The sequence below is a fragment of the Drosophila miranda genome, chromosome XL (assembly GCF_003369915.1).
Source record: "Drosophila miranda strain MSH22 chromosome XL, D.miranda_PacBio2.1, whole genome shotgun sequence".
NCBI classification, from domain to species: domain Eukaryota; kingdom Metazoa; phylum Arthropoda; class Insecta; order Diptera; family Drosophilidae; genus Drosophila; species Drosophila miranda.
In genome coordinates this window covers 18,617,015-18,639,298 of record NC_046673.1, presented here as the reverse complement: position 1 = coordinate 18,639,298, position 22,284 = coordinate 18,617,015, and the positions used below count along the sequence as shown (strand labels likewise).

At 40.0% G+C, this 22,284-nt stretch overlaps 1 protein-coding gene across 17 annotated transcripts in view; it reads right to left on the bottom strand.

Moving 5' to 3' along the window:
• Positions 1–22,284, bottom strand: part of LOC108162264 (potassium voltage-gated channel protein Shaker) — a 147,057-nt gene that overhangs the window by 8,397 nt on the left and 116,376 nt on the right. For 7 of the 17 annotated variants that reach the window (XM_017296952.2, XM_033397961.1, XM_033397955.1 and 4 more), the window contains 10 exons: positions 21,670–21,793; positions 21,362–21,530; positions 21,003–21,099; positions 19,961–20,156; positions 19,729–19,850; positions 19,085–19,238; positions 18,342–18,513; positions 12,938–13,067; positions 9,981–10,171; positions 1,876–8,996 (listed from right to left, as the gene is read on the bottom strand). In XM_017296952.2, the coding sequence (XP_017152441.1) occupies positions 8,551–8,996; positions 9,981–10,171; positions 12,938–13,067; positions 18,342–18,513; positions 19,085–19,238; positions 19,729–19,850; positions 19,961–20,156; positions 21,003–21,099; positions 21,362–21,530; positions 21,670–21,793 (1,801 nt within the window). In that variant the 3' untranslated portion in view covers positions 1,876–8,550. Of the gene's footprint in view, positions 1–1,875; positions 8,997–9,980; positions 10,172–12,937; positions 13,068–14,432; positions 14,563–18,341; positions 18,514–18,552; positions 19,239–19,728; positions 19,851–19,960; positions 20,157–21,002; positions 21,100–21,361; positions 21,531–21,669; positions 21,794–22,284 lie in introns of those variants that run through there. The other 10 variants (XM_017296961.2, XM_017296993.2, XM_033397909.1 and 7 more) reach the window with 5 other exon arrangements.

The following is a 22,284-nucleotide window of genomic DNA, read 5'->3' as shown; positions in this document are numbered from 1 at the left end:
GCGTTTGATTTGCGTTAATTTGCTTTGCTTTGCTGGTTGATTGCGCTTCAATTTATATATATGTGTGTAGATATATATATATATATATATTGATCTGATTCTGGTTCGGTCGCAATCTCAATCTCAATCGTGGTTTGGATATCGACGTCGATTGGATATAGCAACAGAATGCACATGCACCGGAATCGGGAAGCACAGGGAAACGGGACTTAGGAGCAGAAGCAGGAGCCGTACAGCCTGAGCCGGAGCTATCGAGAGCTGCCAAATGCTGCGGGTTGTTCTTGTTCTTTTGATAGTTGCTGTTTTCTTGATGTTATATTTTCTTGTTCTTGATTTGTTCTTGTTCTTGTTCTGGTTGTTGCTGTTGCTGATACTGCTGATGCTGATGCTGCTGTCGTTGCAGTTGCAGTTGCAGCTGCACTTGCAGTTGCACTTGCTGATGTTGATGTTGCAGTTGCTGTTTCTGCTGCTGCTGGGCATTGCTGGTTGCGATAGCACTAATGGCGATAGCGATAGCAATAGCGTAACGATAACGATAACGATAACGATAGCGATTGCTGGTAGCTGTAACGGGAACAGGAGCGCAGGAGCGTCGGCAGGTGCAGGCTGAGCAGACTGAGCGCTGAAGCGTTTCTTACATTTGGTTTTTTTACATTTAGAGGGGGAGAATGTAAGCAAAAGTTTACAAAATATTCCATAAACAATTATTATATTATCACATATCATATACGAGTACATATACATATATATATATATAGTCATAGATCAGTACAGATATACGAGTAGTTGTGCGCTAAGCATACGTATATCCGGGGATAGTAGATATAGATAGGCAAAACCAAAATGGATAGGCAAAATGGAGGCATACAAAAAACGAATACGAATAGTACCAAAGTCAAATCAAAAGAGAGTTTCAGACAGAGATACATATATTCAAAATAAAACTGAGACTCCCCCCTCTATGCAGAGAGGGCAGAAGATACATAGGGACAGATACGAGATATATAGATTTAGAGAGAGAGACAGAGAAATTAGGAGATAAAATCGGGTGGTAACCGTGGAGAGAGGCGGGGCGGAGTGGGGCGGGTCGGTTCGGGGCGGGGCGGGGCTGGACTCGAGGGGTATTCACACTCACCGTTCGCTGGGTTCAGCACCGCCTGGCTTGCCTGGGCCTGGACCTGGGCTTGACCTGTTCGGACTTCAACTTTCCAAGATTTTCAATAAAATTTCAATATCTTTTTTATAGTTTCTGTTTCGTTTTTTTTCGCCTTCTCATGTGTAAGACGGCGATAGTGTCGGTGTGTGTGTGTGTGTGTGTGTGTGTGTGTGTGTGTGTCTGGGTGTATGTGTTTGATAGAGAGAGGGGTAAGGCAATAGAGCTAAGACTACGCTTAGAAAGAGAATCCGTAAGAGAATGTGCTCTTTATATGATGGTTATACGAGATATATATATAGATATAGATATTGAATGTGGTTGTGTAAGTGGGAGGGGGTTCGGGAAGAGGGGGGAAGACCTGGTGGGCTCTTAGGTCTACGAGTATTAAACTAGATTCTAGACTTATGGTTATGATAATGATTCTATGGCTAGATACTTGCCACTCCCTCTGCAAAGATCTACCCAAAACATACGAGTACTTAGATACAAAACACAAGCTAGGCTAGAGGGTATTGGTGGATGGGTGGAAAGGGAAACTGGGCTAGGGGATGAACGGGGGTGGAAGGGGGGTGGCTAGAAGCCCCCCCCTATATATATACGTATTTAGGGCTGGAGAGGACTAATTACATCTACATACTGCTCGAACAAGTTAATTTTCGGGCTAGCATTCGTCTTTGGATGTATTTGTTCGGTTGATGGATGATTTTTTTGGTAAATTATTTTTTTTATTTTTATTGAATAACGATTATAAAACATTTCATTTTAATCTTAACAACATTTCCTTTTTTTGTGGTTTTTTTGTTTTTTTTTCTTTGGTTTTGCTTTTGTTTTATTTTGTGAGTGGGTTTTATTTTTTGGTTTTTGTCATATCTCATTGGGCGTAATACTAAGTTATTTTGCTATATGTGGATTACTCGTGTTATCTGGTATCTTTTATTTTGCTTTGATTCGTATTGTTCTGGTTTTTCTGTTGGTTCTCTGCTTGTTTGTTTGTTATTGTTTCTCAATTATCGTTATCGTTCATGTGTTATTCATGCTATCGCCGATGCTCTGTTCGTTGGGTTCCTGGTTGGTCTATGGGCTTATATGTACGTGTGTGTGCATGTATGTGTGGGTGTATGTATGTCTGGGTCCGGTCTGGGGTTCTGATCTCCAAATTCTGTACGGTTCGGTCCGGCTGTGGGTGTGGGCTTGGGTTTGGGAACTTCTAACTAAACTTAAACATATTTCTTGGTTGTTTGAATCAAGGCCAAATCAGAATTGGAAATCAATCAACAAAGAAGTGTTACAAATATTTCAATATATTTTTTATATATATATATAATTATGTATATATTTTTTTTCTTTTCTTTTTTTTTATTCAATTTTTGTTTAATCTCTATTTGCAGTCTTTGTCCTTAATAGAAATTTTGTGTTGGTTTTTGTATGTTCTTGAAGCATTGAGAAGAGTTTGACAGATAGTTTTTCAGTTTTTCATTAGTTTATAGATTTTGTTTTGGTTTTATGTTTTGATTTACTCGTACATGTATAGCATATAGCATATGGTATATAGGTATTGTTTTTTCTTTCGTTTTTTATTTCTTTTTGCTTTGTTTTGTTTTGTTTTTGTTTCTTTCGTACTTTTAAGGTTCGTTTTTTCGTTTTAAGTATACGTGTTAAGAGTTTGTCGTTTAGTTTTAGCAATTAAATTTAATGGAAAACTTGAAAGGATTGTTTCTGGTTTAAATTTAGGAGAAGTTTTTGTTGTTTGCTTTGTTGCTTTTTTGCTTATTTTTGTTTCGCTTGAAAACAATTGCGTGTTAATTATTCGATTCATTCTTCGAGTTATTCTCATGTGTCTGAGCTTGTTTATTACGATTATAATTTAGTTTTTGCTTTACAACGATATGTCTGCTTCTTCTCCTGGAGAGTTCTTCGTTTATTCGAGTATCTTTAGTGGTATCTTTACGCTTGTTTGCTTGGTTTAGGTTAGCGTAGGAAAGGTTAGAGTTGCGTTGAGTACAGTAAAGATCGATAGCGTTGAGTTGAGTTCAGTTGAGTGAAGAGTAGAACATAGTTCAAGCATACGAAACTAATACGAAAAACGAATGAGATGCGCCTTCAGCTCTAAATAAATGTACGAGTACGTGTCTGTGTCTGTCTGTGTGTGTGTGTGTGTGTGTGTGTGTGTGTGTGTGCCTGTGTCTGTGACTGTTTCTAATTAGAATTGATCGATTATTTGTTGATATACTGATTGATTGAGTACCTCAACTGCTGGTGCTGCTGCTGCTGCCTGCTGTGGTGGGTGATATGCCAAAGACGAGACTAAAGTTGAGTACTTCTGGCCATACAGTTACTGAATTACAGAACTAAGAATACATTACAGCCATTTCTTTCAAGCTAATCAAGATTGAAAAAGTTACAGTTACGATTTCTGATTCCACTTTGGTTGGGCTAGCTACAAAACTACTCCAAAATATAATTGAAAAATGAATAGAATGATATGGTACGGGTACGGGTACGGGTACGGGTACGGGTACAGGTACGGATATGGGTACGGATACGGGTACGGAATGCTGGCAAACGAAATGTATTGTACAGTACTCATGATAGCTAGGATTACACGTATTTACATCAAGAACTCTAGTGAATCTCTTGCTTTAATATCGGTTTCGCTTCTTTAGTTCTTTGGTAGGGACGATGATCAGAAGGGTTCGGATCAGATCAGCTCGGATGGAATCGGCTCGGATCAGATTGCTTTTTGTGTTGCCTGTTTTTGGGGTTTCTTTGGGGTGCTCCTCGCCTTGAGTATGCTGCATCATATACAAACGTGTCTGGAATTTCTTGGGTACGAGTGTATTCTAGGGTTCTTGTGGTGTAAGCTATCTCGTGACTCGATTGCAGCACACGAGTGTATGTATGTATCTATGTGTTAGGCTATGTGCTATGTGTATGCTTCTATATATACAATTTGAAATTGTTTAGAATCTTTCTCGTGTACTCAATTTAATTACATTAAATGTTTGTCCATCTCGAATTAATTTTAATTGTAATTTATTTAAACATATAATAACATTTCTTTTGTTGAACACATTTATTCCAAAATTTTGTTTGTTTGTTTTTGTTTTTGTTTTTGTTTGGTTTTTTCTTTGCTTTGTTGTTGGGTTTGTTTTAAGCGTTCATAGGTAAATATTAACACAATTTGTTTTTCTGTTTTCTTTGCTTTATTTATGTATTTTTTTTTTGTTTTGTTTTGTTTTTTACTTTTTTGCTTGTTTTGTGTGTGTTTAAGGTAATTTTAGTGGCTCAGTTTTGTGATTAAATCAAAGTCTTAAGATGTAGGAAAAGAACATTACGAGTATGAACGTATAATCAGAATCATAATCATAAGAATAAAACTAAACGCGAATTCTATGTCCTGCTGTACATTGGAAATCCTTGGGCTCATTTACAATTATCATACGTTCGCTAAATTTATTCAATTGTCTAGATTAAGGCTAGGAAAAAAAACAACCTTACTTTACATTCGGCCCTTTGTATCTGCTATGTGGTATTTTGTATTTTGTATCTGGTATCTTGTATCTATTACGCTAAAATTCTCTCCTCTGCCCCCCCTAAATCATAGTCTAAACTTAGTTAAGCGGATCTGTTTCGTTTTATCCATATTTCCCCTGTTGCTCCCATCTTCTCCCCTTCACCCTCTACTCTCCTCCTTATTCTCCTTTTGGTGTTTGCGTTTCTCTTATTCTCATTCCTCAACATGCCTTCCTATTTCCTACAGATACAAGGACTCTGGTATGGCTAAGTACAGAACAACTAAATGACATTTGCATGTGTGTTGCTTTCGGATTCATAGTTTCGTTTTCTTAGCTTTTTTCTCATTGTTTTTCTTTGTTTTATTATTACTTATTTATCGTTTATAATTATAGAGTAGTTGTTAAGATTTTGTTTTGTACAAAAAAGCATTTGCAGGATCGTTCATTGATGATTTATGTTCCTTTCTTCCGCTTTGCTTGGAGAGTATTTACAGCAGTTATAGGCAGACCCTACTACTAAGGGGAACCACGGGTAGGGTAGACCACGGACTTGAACTCGAACTCGAACACGGACTCGGACTCGGACTCGGACTGAAGCTTTGCTTGCAGCCGAGTGATGGCCTTTCATTTGTACACAGAGTTCGATCGCCCCTGCTCGCTTGGCCGGGGCCCTCTGCGGCGCTTGGAAAAGTGTTATTGTTCGGTTAGCCTCTTCTTCTGTATTGCAATTAACTGGGGATCGGGGATCCAGGGTTGGATTGGCGAAGGGATGGGATCGGATGGAATCGGATGGGAGATGGGAGATGGAGAGGGCAGTGGCTGGCAGTGGGATCGACGGAGGGGGTGTGGGATTAGCTACAGAGCTAGTGTTCCTTTAGTTGCATTTCCCTCAACCCTCTCCCCGCTAATATCCATTCCCCCCTTTCTGATCTTTGTGTGTATGTAAATGTAATTGTTGTATGTGTGCGTGGACGGTTTTCGAAGCTTTTAAAATTTACTCGTTTTTTTTTGTTTGGGTTTTCTTCTTTTTTTTTTTTTTCTTCATATACAACGGCTGGTTCCTTTTTATATACAGTTTTTATATATGTATGTATATGTATCTACTAACACACACTCATATATATGTATATATAAATTTTTTTCTTTTTTTCATTTTTTCATTATTTATACATTTTATGCAAAATTGGAATTTGCGTAGTTTCAGTCAACGATTTTAATTCTCTATATATTTTTTTATTCTCGTTTTTTCTGTCTATGTGTATGTTTGTGTATGTATGTGTGTGTGTAAGGTGTAGGTGTGTGTTGTGGGAACGTTGGTGTGTAAGGTGTGGGAGGTCCTTGCAGCCTATGCAATCCAGTTGAAGAAGTTGATGGAGCTTGTCCCAGGCAGGTTCTCGGGAGTAGCTCATCTTTAATTAGTTAACATTTTTCTCTCCTTTTTTTTTTGTTTTTTTTGTGGCTTTTTTTGGTTTTGTTTTCTAAATTTATATCTCTTTTCATCTGAACATGGTCGGTCATTTGGGCCTCTAAATATATAATATGGTTTTATTATAAAATCATAAGAGCGTTTTCTGTTTTGTTTTCCATTACTCTCATTATGTTTTGTTTGTTATTGCGGTTGAGCTGATCTGTGACTTGGATATCCGTTGGATGTGGATTTGGATTAATGCTTAGTTATTAATGCTGTTTTTGTTTTGTTTTTGTAGTTTAATTACAGTCGTTTTTCCGTCCACCAAACAACAACAACAAAAATTGCTCTTGCTCTGCAGCAATCATATTGTATTATTTATGATAATTTCATTTGTTTTTGGTTTAGTTGAATATTTGTACTTTTTATTTCGATTTAATTCGGGGGGATCGAAGCAGAAGAATCGCAGGTTCTGTTCGTCAGCTGATATGGGTTCAGTAGGTTAGTTTAGTTTAGGTTTGGTTTGGTTAGTGGGCGAATGGGTGGGTGTGGGTGGCCATTGGAGGGCTAGAGATTTCCCTGAAGCTTTAGTCAAAAAACAAAATCCTCGCAACTAAATCGATGGATTGATGATCCCAACTAGGACCGAGGGTCTTTAGTGTTTGTTGTCTTAGTGGTACACATACACATATATAAATGCACGTATATGCTGTGGTTAGGCTTATCGATTAGTTACTTCAGTTAGTTGGTTAGTTATCTATTTGTAGGCTATATATTTCCTGTCACATTTAAAAGCAGATATTGCATCGAATCTCGTTTGCATTTGGTATGCTTCTCCCTTTTGTTTTGATTAATCACTATACACATTGGGTTTGTTAAATATTACGGCAGTTTTTCTATACTTTTAGTTCAGTGTTGGTGTGTGTGTGGGCGTGTATGCAAGTGGACTGTGTTTGTGTGATTTGTATGCCTGTCACTTCCGGCTTGGAGAGACTGCTTGCATTCTAGCTGGACTGCTTTCCTTCTATCGGAACTGCGAACTGCTTTCGGTTTGGACAGACTGTGTTGGCTTGAATTTGTTGCTTCTAGCTGTACACTGTACTGCTTTCATTCTATTTTAGCTGCTTCCCCCTATACTATACGGACTGCTTGTCTTCAAGTGTTCCCCGAAAAGCAGTAGTTCTGCTTTTTCCGTGCTGCGCTTCGATCTGTTCTGTGCTCTTCTTTGATCAGCTTTTAGGTTTTTAGTTTTTAGTTTGTGTGTTAATATTTGTAATGATTTATTGACTTATTTACAGTTCTGAGGTCGGATTATGCAGGGCTAGTTCTGTTATTCAATGAATTAGATGAAAAATCTTTGATTTAGTTTATGTTGGCCTTCTCATCTGCTGCCGCCAGCTCGTTCGATGTTTATGCTCTCTTTTACTTTTATCTTTGTGGTTTTTATAGTTTTAGTTAGACAATGCCTGGGTTATATGTACGTAAGTATGCCATAATATGTACATATAGGGTCCCTCGACTGTTTCACTCTCCTTGATCGAGATGATTTTTACTTGATTTCCTTTTTTTGGGTTTGTTTGGTTTGGGGTATGCTCTTGCTTTTGTGTTGTTCACGTTTAAGTTTAAGTTTAGAATTTAATTAAATGTAATTTAAATGTAAATTAGGATTTAGATTAATTTAGCCATAGATTAAATTTGTTTTGTTATTTGTTCTACTTAAATTAAATACAAACAGCTTTCTTTGTAGTCGTTTCTGGCATCCAACGTAACTCTTGTCAAGGCCAATTTTATACCACTAATCGTCTTTCGCACTGATCAGATCAAATCAGATAAGATCAGATCAGACATAGGTACATATGTATACAATATACAATTTTGGGTTCCCATACGTAAAAAATACACACAGATCATACGAGGCATACATACATAGTCAAAGGTATTGATAGATTTAAATAGGTAAAAATATAGACATACGAGTATGTATCGCGTAGGTGGGAGGGCGCGCCACGTGGAGAGAAAAGAGAGAAAAAGTTATGTTCTAATCAAATCGGAATTCAATTCAGTTCAATTCAATTGATTGGTTGTCCGCACTGCCACTGTGGGGAATCGCCAGTATCTAGTCTCTTGTCTCTGGCATCTGTGGCAGTGCGCACAATCCTTTTTGGAATTTGTTTTTGGCGTTTTGCAACACTTTATCTTAGTTAGGTTCTACTGTTTAGAGGTGCACAAGGAAGGTGAAGTGGAAGTGATTTAGTTGGGGGCTCTTCTTAGTCTCTCTCTCTGGAGAGTAAGAGAGAGAGGCAGTGAGGGAGATGGAAGGTGGGAGATAGTGATGGGGCCGGGAACAGGGGAATGGAGCTGGGATGAGTGTGAGAGAGAGAGAGGGGCAGCGATCGAGCGAGCGAGGGAGGGAGACAGATAGAGAGTGAGAGGAGTGTGCGAAAGCGAGTTAACCAACACTTACCCAGTAGTCAAACATCGGTCTCGATACTAACGGCCAGGGCATTATTGTGCCTCATGGTGAGGGTGGTGGCGCCGCTGCCACTGCCGCTGGCGCTGGCGCTACTCGTTGTTGCCGCCGCGCTCGTGCTTATTGTGCACTGCTGCTTGAAGCCGTTCTGCTGATGCTGATGCTGCTGCTGCTGCTGCGGCTGCGGCTGGTACGGCTGCTGCTGTAGTGGGTGCTGCAGTGGGTGCTGCTGCAGGGGATGCTGGAGCTGCTTATCGAGCGACATCGACATCGAAGTCGATGATGCTGGCTGCTGCTGTTGCTGCTGCTGCTGGTCACCCATAAACTGAGCTGCACTACGTCCAGGATGTGTGTCAGTTAATCCCGGCGTCGACTCGACACCATCATCCAAATCCATCATATCCGATGAGGACTCGGACAACGACGATTTCTTCATGTGTTGACCTACTTGGTAGTTTGTAGTCAATTGTTTAGTGTGTTGTCACGCAGTTTTCGGCACGCGGTGGCATACAAGGTTGTGTGTGTGGTGTGTGTGTGTGTGTGTGTTTGTGTGTTTGTGGGAGAAGGAGGGTGTCGTGAGTTGTGGTGATTGGTTTCGTTTGCAGGCGTGGTGAGTAGGTTGGTGGGATGGTGGGATGGCGGGATAATGGGAGAAGAGATCACGGCATTCGGGAGCGGAACGGAGCAGTTCGGGAAGTTTCGGATCGGTATGGCATGGTATGGTATGGTTTGGTTTGGATTTGGATTTGTTTGGAGATCACGTTTCGATATTCAAATTTTCCATACAATTGTTGGACGGAATAAAGAGAGAAACAAAAAGAAGAGAGAGAGAAGAGAGAAAGAGGAGATCACACATACAGTTGTAATGCATCAATTACAATAATGTTTTTTGTTGTAGTTCTTGCCTTACACACAAAACACACAGTACGTGCACACGTTGGTTGTAGGGTTGCCTCAGCCGCTGCCTCTGCCATGGACAGGGTTGCCGCCTGCGTTCACTGAGCACTGGGCACTGGGCACTGGGTCGCAAACGCAGCCGGCAGCCGACAGTCGGCAGCCTGTCCGGCCATCGCTGGCGCCTAAGCGGCAGGGCAGGGGCAGGGCAGGGCTGCCACCCACAATTCGTTTCTTTCTTCGTAAATGTTTCTATTTTTATTCGGCACGGGGCTTCTAATTCTTGTTTCTTTCTACACATTCTTTTTGTTGTTTGTTGGTTGCTCTACTTGAGTAGTATGTGGGGTTGTGGTTGGTTGGTAGGTTGTTGGTGGGGAGGGTTGGGGGCGGGGTGGGTTATCCCTTCGGACATGTGGTATATGCGCAAACGATTAGCGAGTAACGAGTACGAGCACGGCCATGGGCACGAGCCCAAGGCTACGAGTACAACAGAGAGACACACACAGAGAGAGTGCACACACAGAGGGGTGAACTTACCTAGTGTACCTGGCAAATATGGACAACTAGTGACATGATTAAAGTTCTGGCTCTGCATCTCCTCCTGGTCCGTTTCGCGGTGATAGAAGTAATTGAAATTACTGACGATAACCGGCACCGGCAGTGCGATTGTCAGCACACCAGCAATGGCACACAGTGATCCCACAATCTTGCCCCAAACGCCGACGGGTCTGTATTTCATGAATTCAGTTTCAAAATCAATTTTCAGTTTCAATTTCAATTTTCAGTTTCGGTTTCAATATCAATATCAATTTCGAATTCGATCGATTGCAGTTATCGTATGTCAAACGATAAACGATACAAGTTGAATGCATATATACAAAATATATTTTAGTTTCGGTCGTTTTGGGGTTGCATTTCGTTGTTGTTATCGATTGTTATCGTTGATATTTGGTATTTTGTTGTGAGATTTTTGTGCAATATTTTGGTTCGTTATTGGGCAATTTTTTGTTTTTTTTTTTTAATTTTTGTTGTTTTTGATTTATATTTGATTTGATTTGAATTGAGAATTTGGTGGAGTTGGTTGTTGTATTTTTTTATTTTTGAATTTGGTATTTTGTTTGTTTGGATGGAAGCGAGCGATGTTAACGAACGAACGATATAAATAAAATGAAAATACAAATATATAAGAAATGTAAAGTAAAACTCTCGTTTGTTCTTAATATTCATTTTGCGCTGGTATTATTTTGGTTTTTTTTTTGCTTTTTTTTTTTGTCATACTATTTGCAATTGCAAAATCATACAGCATTACGCATTATATAGATATAGGTATAGGTATAGGTAAAGGTATAGATATGGATATTTGTTTAAATATATAGTATACGTATATGAGGTAGGTATATGGGGAGATATAGAGAGATTCAAAATTGGGCAAATATATAGATATATGGGTAGTACGGTACGGTAGGTATGTTTATACAGGGTATACGAGTAAGTAGGCATTATTCTAGAGAACGATCAAACCAAAAAAGTACTCGAAAAATGGCACAACACTTAGAACTTGGAACGTGGAACGTGGAGTGGAGTAGCGCATTGGATTGGATATTGGTTTTTTTGCTGTTTGAAGTTAAAGCAGCAGCTGAGCTGTTCTTGTTGTTGCTGTAGCTGTAGCTTTGGTAGTGTTAGTGCTAGAGGTGTGTGTGTTTGTGTGCTTATATAGATATAATTATTGCACAAGTGCGATCGAGAAACTCAGGTGCCTGTGGGTGGGGGTGGCGGTGGAGGTGGCGGTGGCGGTGGCGGTGGAAGTTAGACAGACATAAACCGTCGACCGAGAGGTGGAACTAAAGTTGGTGCGTGTGTAACAGAAACTTTTCCTTTCTGACAGACTACTCACAGGAATCGATGGGGATGGGAATGCGGGATAGGTGGGGACAGGACTAAGGACTAAGGACCAAGGGGTTCGGGAGGCCATGGAGAGAGAGATGGGATCATTGGCAGTTCGAGTAATTCGATTTGGCAGGCGGCTTGGGCTTTTGGGTTTTTTTTTTGTCAGCAGCTAAAGCTAAATAACTTTTGTATCTGTGTGTTTGAGTTGGTATGTGTGTGTGTGTGTGTGTGTGTGTGTGTGTGAATGGGCGTGAGAAGGTGTGTGTATATGTGTGTGTATTGGTGTACGTGGCACATATTGGGTCCATGCAGCATGCTCGTCTTTCCCTCCTACTATTCTGTTCCTTTTCTGTATAAACTTTTTATTTGTCGGTGGTGTTGGTGTGAACAAAACTCGATTAACTGTTTTCCAGCAGTAAATGAAGTTACCGTTATCCTTACAGCCATCTGGCGGCTGTCTGTGTGTGTGTGTCTGCGTGCCCCCAATCGAGGAACGCCAGTGTTTAGTTTCGATGATGATGATGAGAATGGATGGATGGGAATGCACTGTACTCTTCACTGTACAATGCTCAGTGAGTGAGGAGAGCTTAGAGCTTATGGGATTTAATTTGGTATATTTTTGATATTTTTCAGTATGTTCTTTAGTATTTTCATACATTTATCAATATTTTCTTTTGGTTTTTCTTAGGTGAAAACTAAACAACGACACAACGGTTACACTAATATTTGCGACAATAAAATAATTAACATAAAGGCAAATTAAGAACAGAATAGATTCATGGGAAGGCGGCGGCGGCCAAATGGCAACCGCTTCGACCATGATCGTAATGGAGGGCTTTAATATAATCGATTAATATGAGAGAGAGAGATATAGGGAGAGGGACAAAAAGAGCCCTGCAAGTGAAACTAATGCTCAACTAAAATTGAAACTAAATGGGAATTGAGACAGGAACGCAAATGAGCCAAAGGAAAAATATGAAACGAAACGAAACAAATCGGAATGGAACGCAATTGGTTAGACAAAGACAAAGACGAATACAAATACAGAGACAAATACAAATACAAATACAAAGGCAAATAGAACTTGTCATAGACAAATACAAATACAGAATACAGAATACAAACAAACAGCTCAGCGAGTCAAAGTAAGAGATAGCAACAGTTAGGTTAGGGTTTTTTGCGTATTATAATCGGGAATTACAAAACCATATAGGGGTTAGCAATATACAGTTAATCTCAATACGTATTCGGTATTTTTCGTATATCAAAGTGGCAGTAGTTAGTGGTGGGGAGGACTTAGGCTTAGGCTCAGGGGGTTAGGGATCGGGATCGGGGTTAGTCATAAATAACGAAACAGTGGTAGGCGAAAATTAGTACAGAATACAGAGGCAGAAAAAGTGGCAGTGGGAGGCGGAACACCGCCAGAGCGGCGGCACGCCCCTGGCAGGAACGAAAGGAACGGTAATAGGAACTGGAATTGGAACTGGAACGGGAACGGGAACAACACGAAACGGAAACGGAAAACTAAAGCGATATCAAAATCATAATCAAAACTGGAGTTATCGTAAAGGTAATCATAAGAGTTAGAATTGTATAGATTTGCATACGTCATGTCACCATATCCAACGGTGGTCATGGTGACGACCGCCCACCAAAATGCATCGGGTATGGACTTGAAGAAGGAATTTTCGCTTCCAGCTTCCGCAAAATAAACCGCCGATGAGAAGAGTACGACGCCTAAAAAAATTGATGGGAGAAATATTGCTTTGCATTGGTATTATATACTTATTTTTGTTTGCTATGATTTTTTTGCATTTTATTTTTATTTTTTTTGAAAATAAACAACCAAAGATTTTTTTTTTTTTTAGAGAGTTTCGAGTGTGTCCGTTGTGGGTAGTAGTCAGGGGTCTCTTCCGTCAGAAGCTCGTCCGAGTTCGGTGTGTTTTTTCTGTTTCTTATTTTCTTTTTTGGTGTGAGGCTCATTTGTGTTACATTCTTTCTGTTTCTTGTTGTCTGCGGCCAGGGCTTCTTCGGCTGCGGCCGCAAGACAAGTGGGTAGCCCTGGCTCTGCTTTGGTTTCGCTGTTTCGCAGTTTCGCAGAGTGTTTTCCAGTTGGGACCAGTGAACAATCCATTGAGGATTTGCGATTTACTGCAATCCCCAATCCGACGGAATTCCCAAGCAGAAATTCAAAGCTACGAAGCGTGTTCTGGTGAGCTTCTCATTGTTCTCACTGGAATGCAATGGGGGCCCCGAAATATGGTGATATACAGGAGTATTTGTGGTAGAAGAAATGCCAACAGGACAGACAGTGGACCAAATTGGCATACAAATTAATTCAGACTCTTCCATTGTTGGCTGGTGGTGAGGGAAGAAACACACATGGTAAAATACGAAAGACTAAAGACGAGTGAAGAACGAAAAACTGAATGAAAGAGTTTGACAGACACCATGCCAAACATTTGGTAGGGATGGGATTGGAACAAAACATAAAGGAATGAACGGAACTGAGATGTGAAATGAAATGAAAATGAGGGACAGGACGTATATGCATATATGTATTGAAGATTTATGTACAGAGTAGAGGGCTATGTGGAGTGGAATAGGATAAAAGCGAGCGATCACACAGTACAACATCTAAGAAGGGCTTAATCACATCGTTCAATATACAGAGGAACAACTGTACAGCGCTGGGTGAGAGAACAGTGGAGCGCCTTGGTAATAGAGCCCCTCAAATCTGAGTACTCGATTTTGTGGGTCCTTAGACGCCCTTCCATACAATATATAGTATGTACATTTGGTGACAAAAGCAAAACATTAAGACATATACAGCTTCAGAAAGAGAGAAAAAAGATTGATAGCAGGGTTAGAGACAGACTTGCATTACAAACACTCAGACAAACATATTAAAGATATAGACAGAGAGAGAGAGAGAGAGAGAGAGAGAGAGAGTACATATGTATAGTAGATAGAGAAAGATTAGGAGCAGGTTTAGATCGAGAGTAGCTTGTGAGTGAGCACACACCACGTGCCCATGGCAATGGCAGAGCAGCACAATTATGGATTGGATTGGAACGTGTGGAGTTTAAACATAGGCTGTACCTCATATCACCATATCCCACCGTTGTCATGGTCACCACAGCCCACCAGAAGCCGTCTGGTATGGACTTGAAAAACGAATTGTCGCTGCCAGCCTCCGCGAAATAGACCGCCGACGAAAACAGGACCACGCCTGCGATCAATCAATTCATTCAGGGCGAGTCAAATAGAGATCAATCATTAATCAATCGTTAGTATACAATCGTTAGAGTTTGTGCGTTTCTGCTTGGGAATCTGTTGGGAAAGGGAGGGCCTCACAGGAGGATGGGTCTGACCATTGCCGTCACAGATATTGTATTATTTGTATTTAGTGTGTGGCCTGTGCTTTCTCCTTTTTCAAGGAATTCGTTTATTTTCTTTTTAAAACAACTACAAGATATACATAAGACTATGCTATAGGTTAGTAAATGATTATTTTTTGTTGTTATTTTTGAATTGAAATTTGGTGCATTAAAAGAAAACTATATATTCGATAAGGTGGAACAAAAAGGTATGAAGAAATAACTGCAACTGGAATTTTATTTTATTTCATTTCATTTCTGTTTTTGTGTAGAATAAACGATTTAGGATAGTTCTTGGCATGGCATTTCTGTATTAGTAAGTATTATTAGTATGTTTGTGTAACTGTATGGCTGTGGGTGTGGGTGTGGGTGTGAATGTAACATATAATGTTTGCAAAATATCACAAAAATCGAAAGAAAAAGTCTCAGTGGGTAAAACTGCTTATAGCCTACTTTTAGGCCACAAACATCTTGTGTGTGTGTGTATGTGTGTTTGAGATAGAGATAAAGAGAGAGAGAGATACAGAGTGTATGTGTGTGTGTGTGTGTGTGAGTTTGGTTAGTAATGCTACTTGATCGGTGGCAACTATCTTTACAGAAGATTATCTAGGTTTGTAGTATTTATATATTAGGTTTGAGAGTTGGCTTGGTTTGATTAGAGTTAAATGGATACATGGAGCTAGCTAAGTACTCTGTACAATACAATATTCATAATTATTTTTATTGGCATATCGGTAGTAATTGATCATATACGTATATATGTGTATATATATATCTATAGATCGATGCACGATTATATGCATATATATGTAAGTATAAGTATGTTTAGACTAAACTACGGCAAGACAAATGATACGAGAACTGAAGGTACATAAATAATTGAAAGCAACCATTGAACAATAATGTCTATAGGAAAAATCTGTATATCTGTATATCTGAAAGCAACCATTGAACAATAATGTCTATAGGAAAAATCTGTATATTTGCGGATATTAAGAGTATAGTACATATGTATAATCAGTTCCTATGTATCACAGATTGTGGCCCGGTTATCGATTAACTACAGCGTATATGTGGCTGTATTAGAGATGGACCTTCGCCCATAGAGACATAACGGAACGGAACAGAAAACAAATAACAGACAACGAAAAACAGAAACAGAAACAAAGAACTCAATTGAATTGGTTGATACATTATATATTGTATATACATACATATATATATATACATACATATGTATATGTTCATAGTTCGTATAGACAACGATATATTTATTGGTATTGATATGTTTATGCATATGTCGGTTTAGATATGGTACACTAGAGATTAGACATACTCGTCTGATACTTAGTTATGGTTAGTTAATACGTTAATCGCTCAACAGATACAACAACAAACTATAAACTATGGAAATTACCAAATAGAAATTAGGAACTATCAACTAGAAGCTAGAGACTATCAACTAAAAGCAAAAGAAGTCAACCACGGCACAGTCTGTGGACATGGACATCGAAACGACAACGTTGATGATGAGTACGGTTTACGGATTACTGATTACGGTTTACGGTTTACGATTTACGAATTACAAACAACTTTTATTGGTGGACAGCGAACATGAACAACAATACAAAATATATATAATTTATTCGATAGAGATGGTTTTCTTATCATCTTCTCTTCGTTTCTATTTGTTTGAGTGATCCGTCAACGATCAATGATCTTGATAAACACTCTACTCTTCGTTGGGTTGGACAGCTTGAACGCCAAGAAGTATGCCAATTTTAAGGTATTTTTAACGCAGTTTAACAGGCAACCGAAGTAAAGGAGAGCTGAAGATGCAGGCAGAAGTTGAAAGGGAAAGGGATGTTTCAAGGAAAGGAGAGGAAAGGTTTAGGTTGAAGAAATAAAGCTATACACAGCCATAGAAAGGTGAAGACGGGAAGCAGTCAACTTCAATCTGCTTGCAAATTACGTGAGGTCCTTAAAATTGCCAACGACTTGAGCGCGGCATTGTGGGCACAGCGAAAGGATTCGATCGAGCGGCTATACGTTCCGCTCAGTATCTATTTCGATTTCGACTTCATTGCGCACTACATTTGCCTTTCGCACTTTGTCAGAGTATATCAGGAGTAATAGACTAAAATTCGAGTACATTGACATTGCTGCTGGTTATCGCTAGAGCCACAAAATAAAACTAAAATTCAAATACATAACGAAAACTAAAAAATCGGGAACTCAACTCAAGAACATATTCAACTTGAACGATAGTTACTCGATGCACACACACGCACACATTCGCTAAGATCTTCATCTGCAGTTTTCAGAGTTTGGAACATAACCCATGGACATACGGGGAGATACTCGCATGTACATATGTATGTCTGCATATCTTCAAGCGCGCGTGTGTGTGCAAAGGGAAGGAGCATTGAGCTGGTCTGGCTGGGATAAAAGAGATGGCTAAGTATCACTTGTAGTTGACCTAGGTATGTACTTAGTTCTAGTTTTAAGACGACAATAAATAAGTTAGAGATACGTAATGGGTGAGCTATACACGGGCTCTACGGGCCTCTAGGCTGCTCTTCGCTTCCTCTAGTTTGTTGTAGCTCGTGTCTCTGTGTATTCATGTGTGTATATGTGAGTGTTTTTATCTGCGTGTGTGTGTGTGTGTATGAGTGTGTGCGACTATATATAGTAAGTCTAGTTTACTTTACTTTAGTATTACTTTAGTTTAGCTTGATGTTTTATGTCTAATCTCTATCGTTGAGAATCTTTTATGTGTGTTCGTTGTTGGGGAAGGTTCTGGGTCAGGGGTCTGGGGTGATTCGGTGGGTTCAGCGTAGGAGTTGGGGACGAAGGGGTTCTTGGGGTTGCTAGGGGGGGAAATGGGATTGAAAGTATGCCTATCTAATTGCTTGGCCTGCTGCACAGGCAGAAAGATACCTTAGTCTTACGTTCTGGTTCTACTAATCGTATTTTCTAATCGAGAGTTTAGTTTTGTGTTGGTGGCAAATCAAATATCGGAAATGATAAGTTCTTAAAAAGCAACACAGTATTATATTCAATATATTTTTTTGTGTTTTGTTTTTGCTGTTGTTTGTCTGAGTTATTGCTGTTTTTTCCTAGGTATTTCTTTGGCCGATGTGGTGTTGTAAGGGTTAGTGGTAAGTGTTGGTGGGGGTATTGTGGCATTGTGGTTTTGGGGGATCGTGATGAGCAGTTAACATAAATGTGCTGGCTTACGCTCGCGTCGCAGATAGATCTCTCGTGGAGATAGACTATATGTATATGTATCTTTTGTGGTTGTTTTAATTATCGATTCTCAGAACTTTTGGATAGATGTACGAGTATGTGTGTATGGGGACAATAAGACAGAGAGACAGTGAGGTTGATAGACAAAAAGAGAGAGAGAGGTGGGGGCGGTAGGGAAATATACATTTAAAGAGAAAGTGGGCGCGGGGGCGGAGTCTGTCTGTGCTATGTTGGATGGTCGCAGTCGTTTTGCAGTATTTTTTTTTTTTTTTTTGCAGTTTGAATAATTCTTGTAAATCGATAACAAAGTTTTGATTTTTTTTTGTTTTGTTTTTTTGGTTTTTCTTTTTGTTTTTTTTCGTTTTTGCTGTTTGGAACTTACCTATAAATAAGAAAAATATAAGTAAACCTAATTCCCGCATTGAGGCTTTCAGAGTTCGTCCTAATATTTGTAAACCCTTCGAATGCCTAGATAACTTAAATATTCGAAATACTCGAACTAATCGTATCACTCGTAATATTGCCAAGGACATAGCCTGATTCGATGACTTGTCCTAAAAATTTTATCGAAATATATATATATATATATTTATAGTAGGTGGCATACATTCATATGAACACATATACGAGTATATATGTACGTATAGTTGGTGTTTGTGTGTGTGTGTTTGTGTGTGGTGGGTTGGATGTGTGTGTGAGTGTGTATACGGATGGTTGGATAATCATTTACATAGATCGATGTGTGTGGCACGTAGTTCTTTGTATAGGTGTCGTCTGTGTTAGTATTGTATTAGGGAAACGGTGATGGGGGGGGGATACACAACAATGAACATAACCTCACAGAATGTTATCGATAAGTGTGTGGTGTGAAAGCAGTGTAATCGATCGGTGTTACGATATGTCAGAGAAAAATAAGGGATGACTTTGTTGATGGCTCAAGGGCGGGGGCAGGCAACCCTTGAGCATGTCAGGCAACTCATAAACGATGATGGCAACACTAAAATACTGTATGTCTGCGTGTGTGCTTGATACATATGTATGTGTATGTGTATGTGCAGTATGTAGTGTGTAGGTGTGTGTAGTTGAGTGAAGAGAAGAGAGTATTGGGCAAACAGAATCTCATACCTGTGGACTGACTGGCGCTTTTGGAAGATTTAACGTATCCTCCTCTTCGGCAACGACAGTCGCTAGTGTTATAAAGTACGGAATGATGGCGATTATGTCGATAACATTCATGACATCCCTGCAGAAATTTAATTTGTTCGGACATGCGAGGAACCTGAACACACACAATAATCGATACAACGACCAGCGATTGGTTTGGTTTAAAGATTCACACACAGAGAGCGACAGCGACAGCGAGAGAGAGGAGAAAGAAAGAGAGAGAGAATAGGAGACGTAAGAGAGAGATGGATAGTTTGAGGGCATCAAAATCATAAATGAGGAAACCATAAATGAACGAATGCGTATACGTATAAGAGAAGAAAACAGAAGAAAGAAAACAAAATTCAATCAATATTCGTATATATACATAACCGAGATCTAGATAAATATATGTATTTATAGATAGGGATAGGCATAGATAGAGAGACAGAGAGAGAGAGAGAGAGATATCGGTATTCTAGTGCTACTAGTACTTCTATATCTCTTTCGTTCGCTTAGCTTATGCTATAGTACATATGCATACGAGTACGAGTACGAATACGAGTACGAGTACGAGTATGGAGTGGAGTGGAGTTGATTTGAGTTGCGGAAGTGTTTTCGCCTACCTGACAGTTAGTTCAAATGTAAACCAAATAATACATAACGTTTCTATAAGGAAGAAAGGATCTGTGATGTCAGGCACCTCGTCTTCCTCGATTTTTGTGCCATTTGTTGTTGTATTGAACACCTAGAGGGAGAGAGAGACACAGAGAGTGATATAAAGGGCGTGTGCATGGGGATAGTGGATCGGGAGATCAGTAGATCGCTCAGATGTACATATGTAGACGGAGTACGCACCTTGTAATGCTTAAATTCGGGTAATGTTTCTAGACAAAATATAACAATTGATAGCAATATAACAAATACACTAATTATGGCTACAACTCTGGCGGCTTGTGAACTCTCTGGATACTCGAAGAGCAGCCAGACTTTTCTTTGTTTCTCATTATCCGGTAATGGTCTTTCTTCCTCTTTAATAAAGCCTTCATCCTCTCTGCAAAAAAGATAAAGACATGTGATCATCCCCCCCATTAGTCGGCATTCAGTTACTTTCTCCCTCTGTTCTACTGTACTGTAAGTGTATGTGTGTGTTTGTTTAGGTTTTGGTGTGGCAATCGTTTATAATTTGTTGGCATTATTTGGGATTTTTCAGCAGGAAACAGGCCAATCGAAACGCAACAGAAAACAAGCTTAAAAGGCAAAAGATGCTGACTGAACTGAACTCTCGACTGGCTTGGCGGAAGGGCACAAACTTTATATCTCTGCTAAGCTTTGAGGCATTGGCATTAAATTGAGAAAAATTGGCTTGAAAGTAGAGCTTAAATTGAAGTTTATCCTGCTGTCTATGGGCCCTCTCCTTGCTGGCTAATCGTCCTCGGTTGCCTTTTGGTCTCGCCTCCGCGGTCCCGGCCACATTGCCCGCATGCCGTATCCACAAAATTGTAGGCTGGTGGTCAAGGGATTAATATTCATCTGGCCGTTGGCTTTGGTTTCGTTCGGGTTTGATAATTCTTTTGCTACTTTGTCTATTGTCTCCATAGCTATTGGCACAATCTTGAAAAATAGATTGGGATTCGATTTCCGTCTTTATATCTATGACTATATCTACATTTTGTAGGACAAATGACTGTCTTGTCCCCGTGCCTTTTGCGGTGGTTGGTGTTTCCCCACTCTGTTCTGGTTGCCGTGTTGCATGCCTCATTACACTGATTCAATTAAGTTGCCGTGCCACCAATCTGATTTCTATCTTGCTGGTTTCGATTTTCGTTTTGGATTAGTATTTTTGGGGTTGGGGGTGCAGTTTGAGTGGGTATTCTTGTGGCTTGGGACTTTGGCTTACCTGAATTTATTAATTGCTTGATCACCTAATTCATAAAATTTTATTTCTTCACTAAATACGTCTAAAGGGACATTGACCGGTCTCCGTAGTCGGCCACCTGTGGATGGTAGTACGAGTATATAGGATATAGGATACAGGATGTGCATGTGGCAGGGATTGTGTGAAAGGATTGTTCGGTGCGGGGTTCGGTGTGGGGTAAACGAGACAGACAGACCGAGAGATAGATAGATCAACAGTTGGATAGATAGGTAGGAAGAGGGAGATAGAGAGATAGAAAGAGAGAGAGAGAGAGAGAGATTAGCAGAATGTTCCATAGAAGAAATAGACGGGATAGGCACGAAAACGGATCGAATGCTTACCACTCTGATAATAGTATAAAATCGCATCGAAGCTCGGTCGACTACGGTCAAAAAAATATTCATTTCTAAGCGGGTCAAAGTATCGTAATCTCCGAGCCGGATCCCCGAGCAGCGTGTCCGGGAATTGGTTAAGCGTACGTAGTTGTGTCTCAAACCTCAGCCCGCTTACCTATAAGTATTTGATGTGAGGATGTACATAAGATGCAAGACGCAAGAGGTTAATCGATATTTGAATGCGATGAATGGTGAATGGTTGTTACTGCTTTAGGGCTTGTCCCCCCATCTGGGGGGAGGGGGACTCTACTCACATTTATAACGACTCTCTCGCAGAAATCATGATCGTGAGGAATGGGTTCAAAGTGTTGCGGTCCGCCACCAAAGCCATGACCAGCCCCCCCTTCTTCGTCTTGACTGCTCAATTTGGGCAAAGACCTGCAAAAGAGTTTAAACAGAAACGGATGCACAATATTAGGCACGAAATATATATATATGTGTACGTATATGATAAATCAGAGATCGATTTGGGGGAGGATAGCGATAGATATTGGAGGTTCCGCATTTATGTTATGCAGTTAAAATCGCTGCTCCATTATTCAGCCAATTCGATCTTAAAGCACTCCAGTGGCCTGGTCTTTAATTACTTTTCGGACTCGAATCAATTTCCAGATGCCTTCGCCTCCGATTGAATATTCAATGGCGCTGCATAATGGATGGCTTGCGAGCGGTTCGGGGAATTTGTTTTCGTTTTTGTTACCGTTTTCGTTTTGGTTTTGGTTTTCTCCTTCTCGATTTCAATTGCAATTGCAATTGCAATTGCCGTATGCCCCACTAACGATATTTGGCCAAGAGCCCAGACACAGCACAGCCACAGGCACAGCCACACGGGGTGTCGGGATATCGGGGTATCGGGGTATCGGACTATC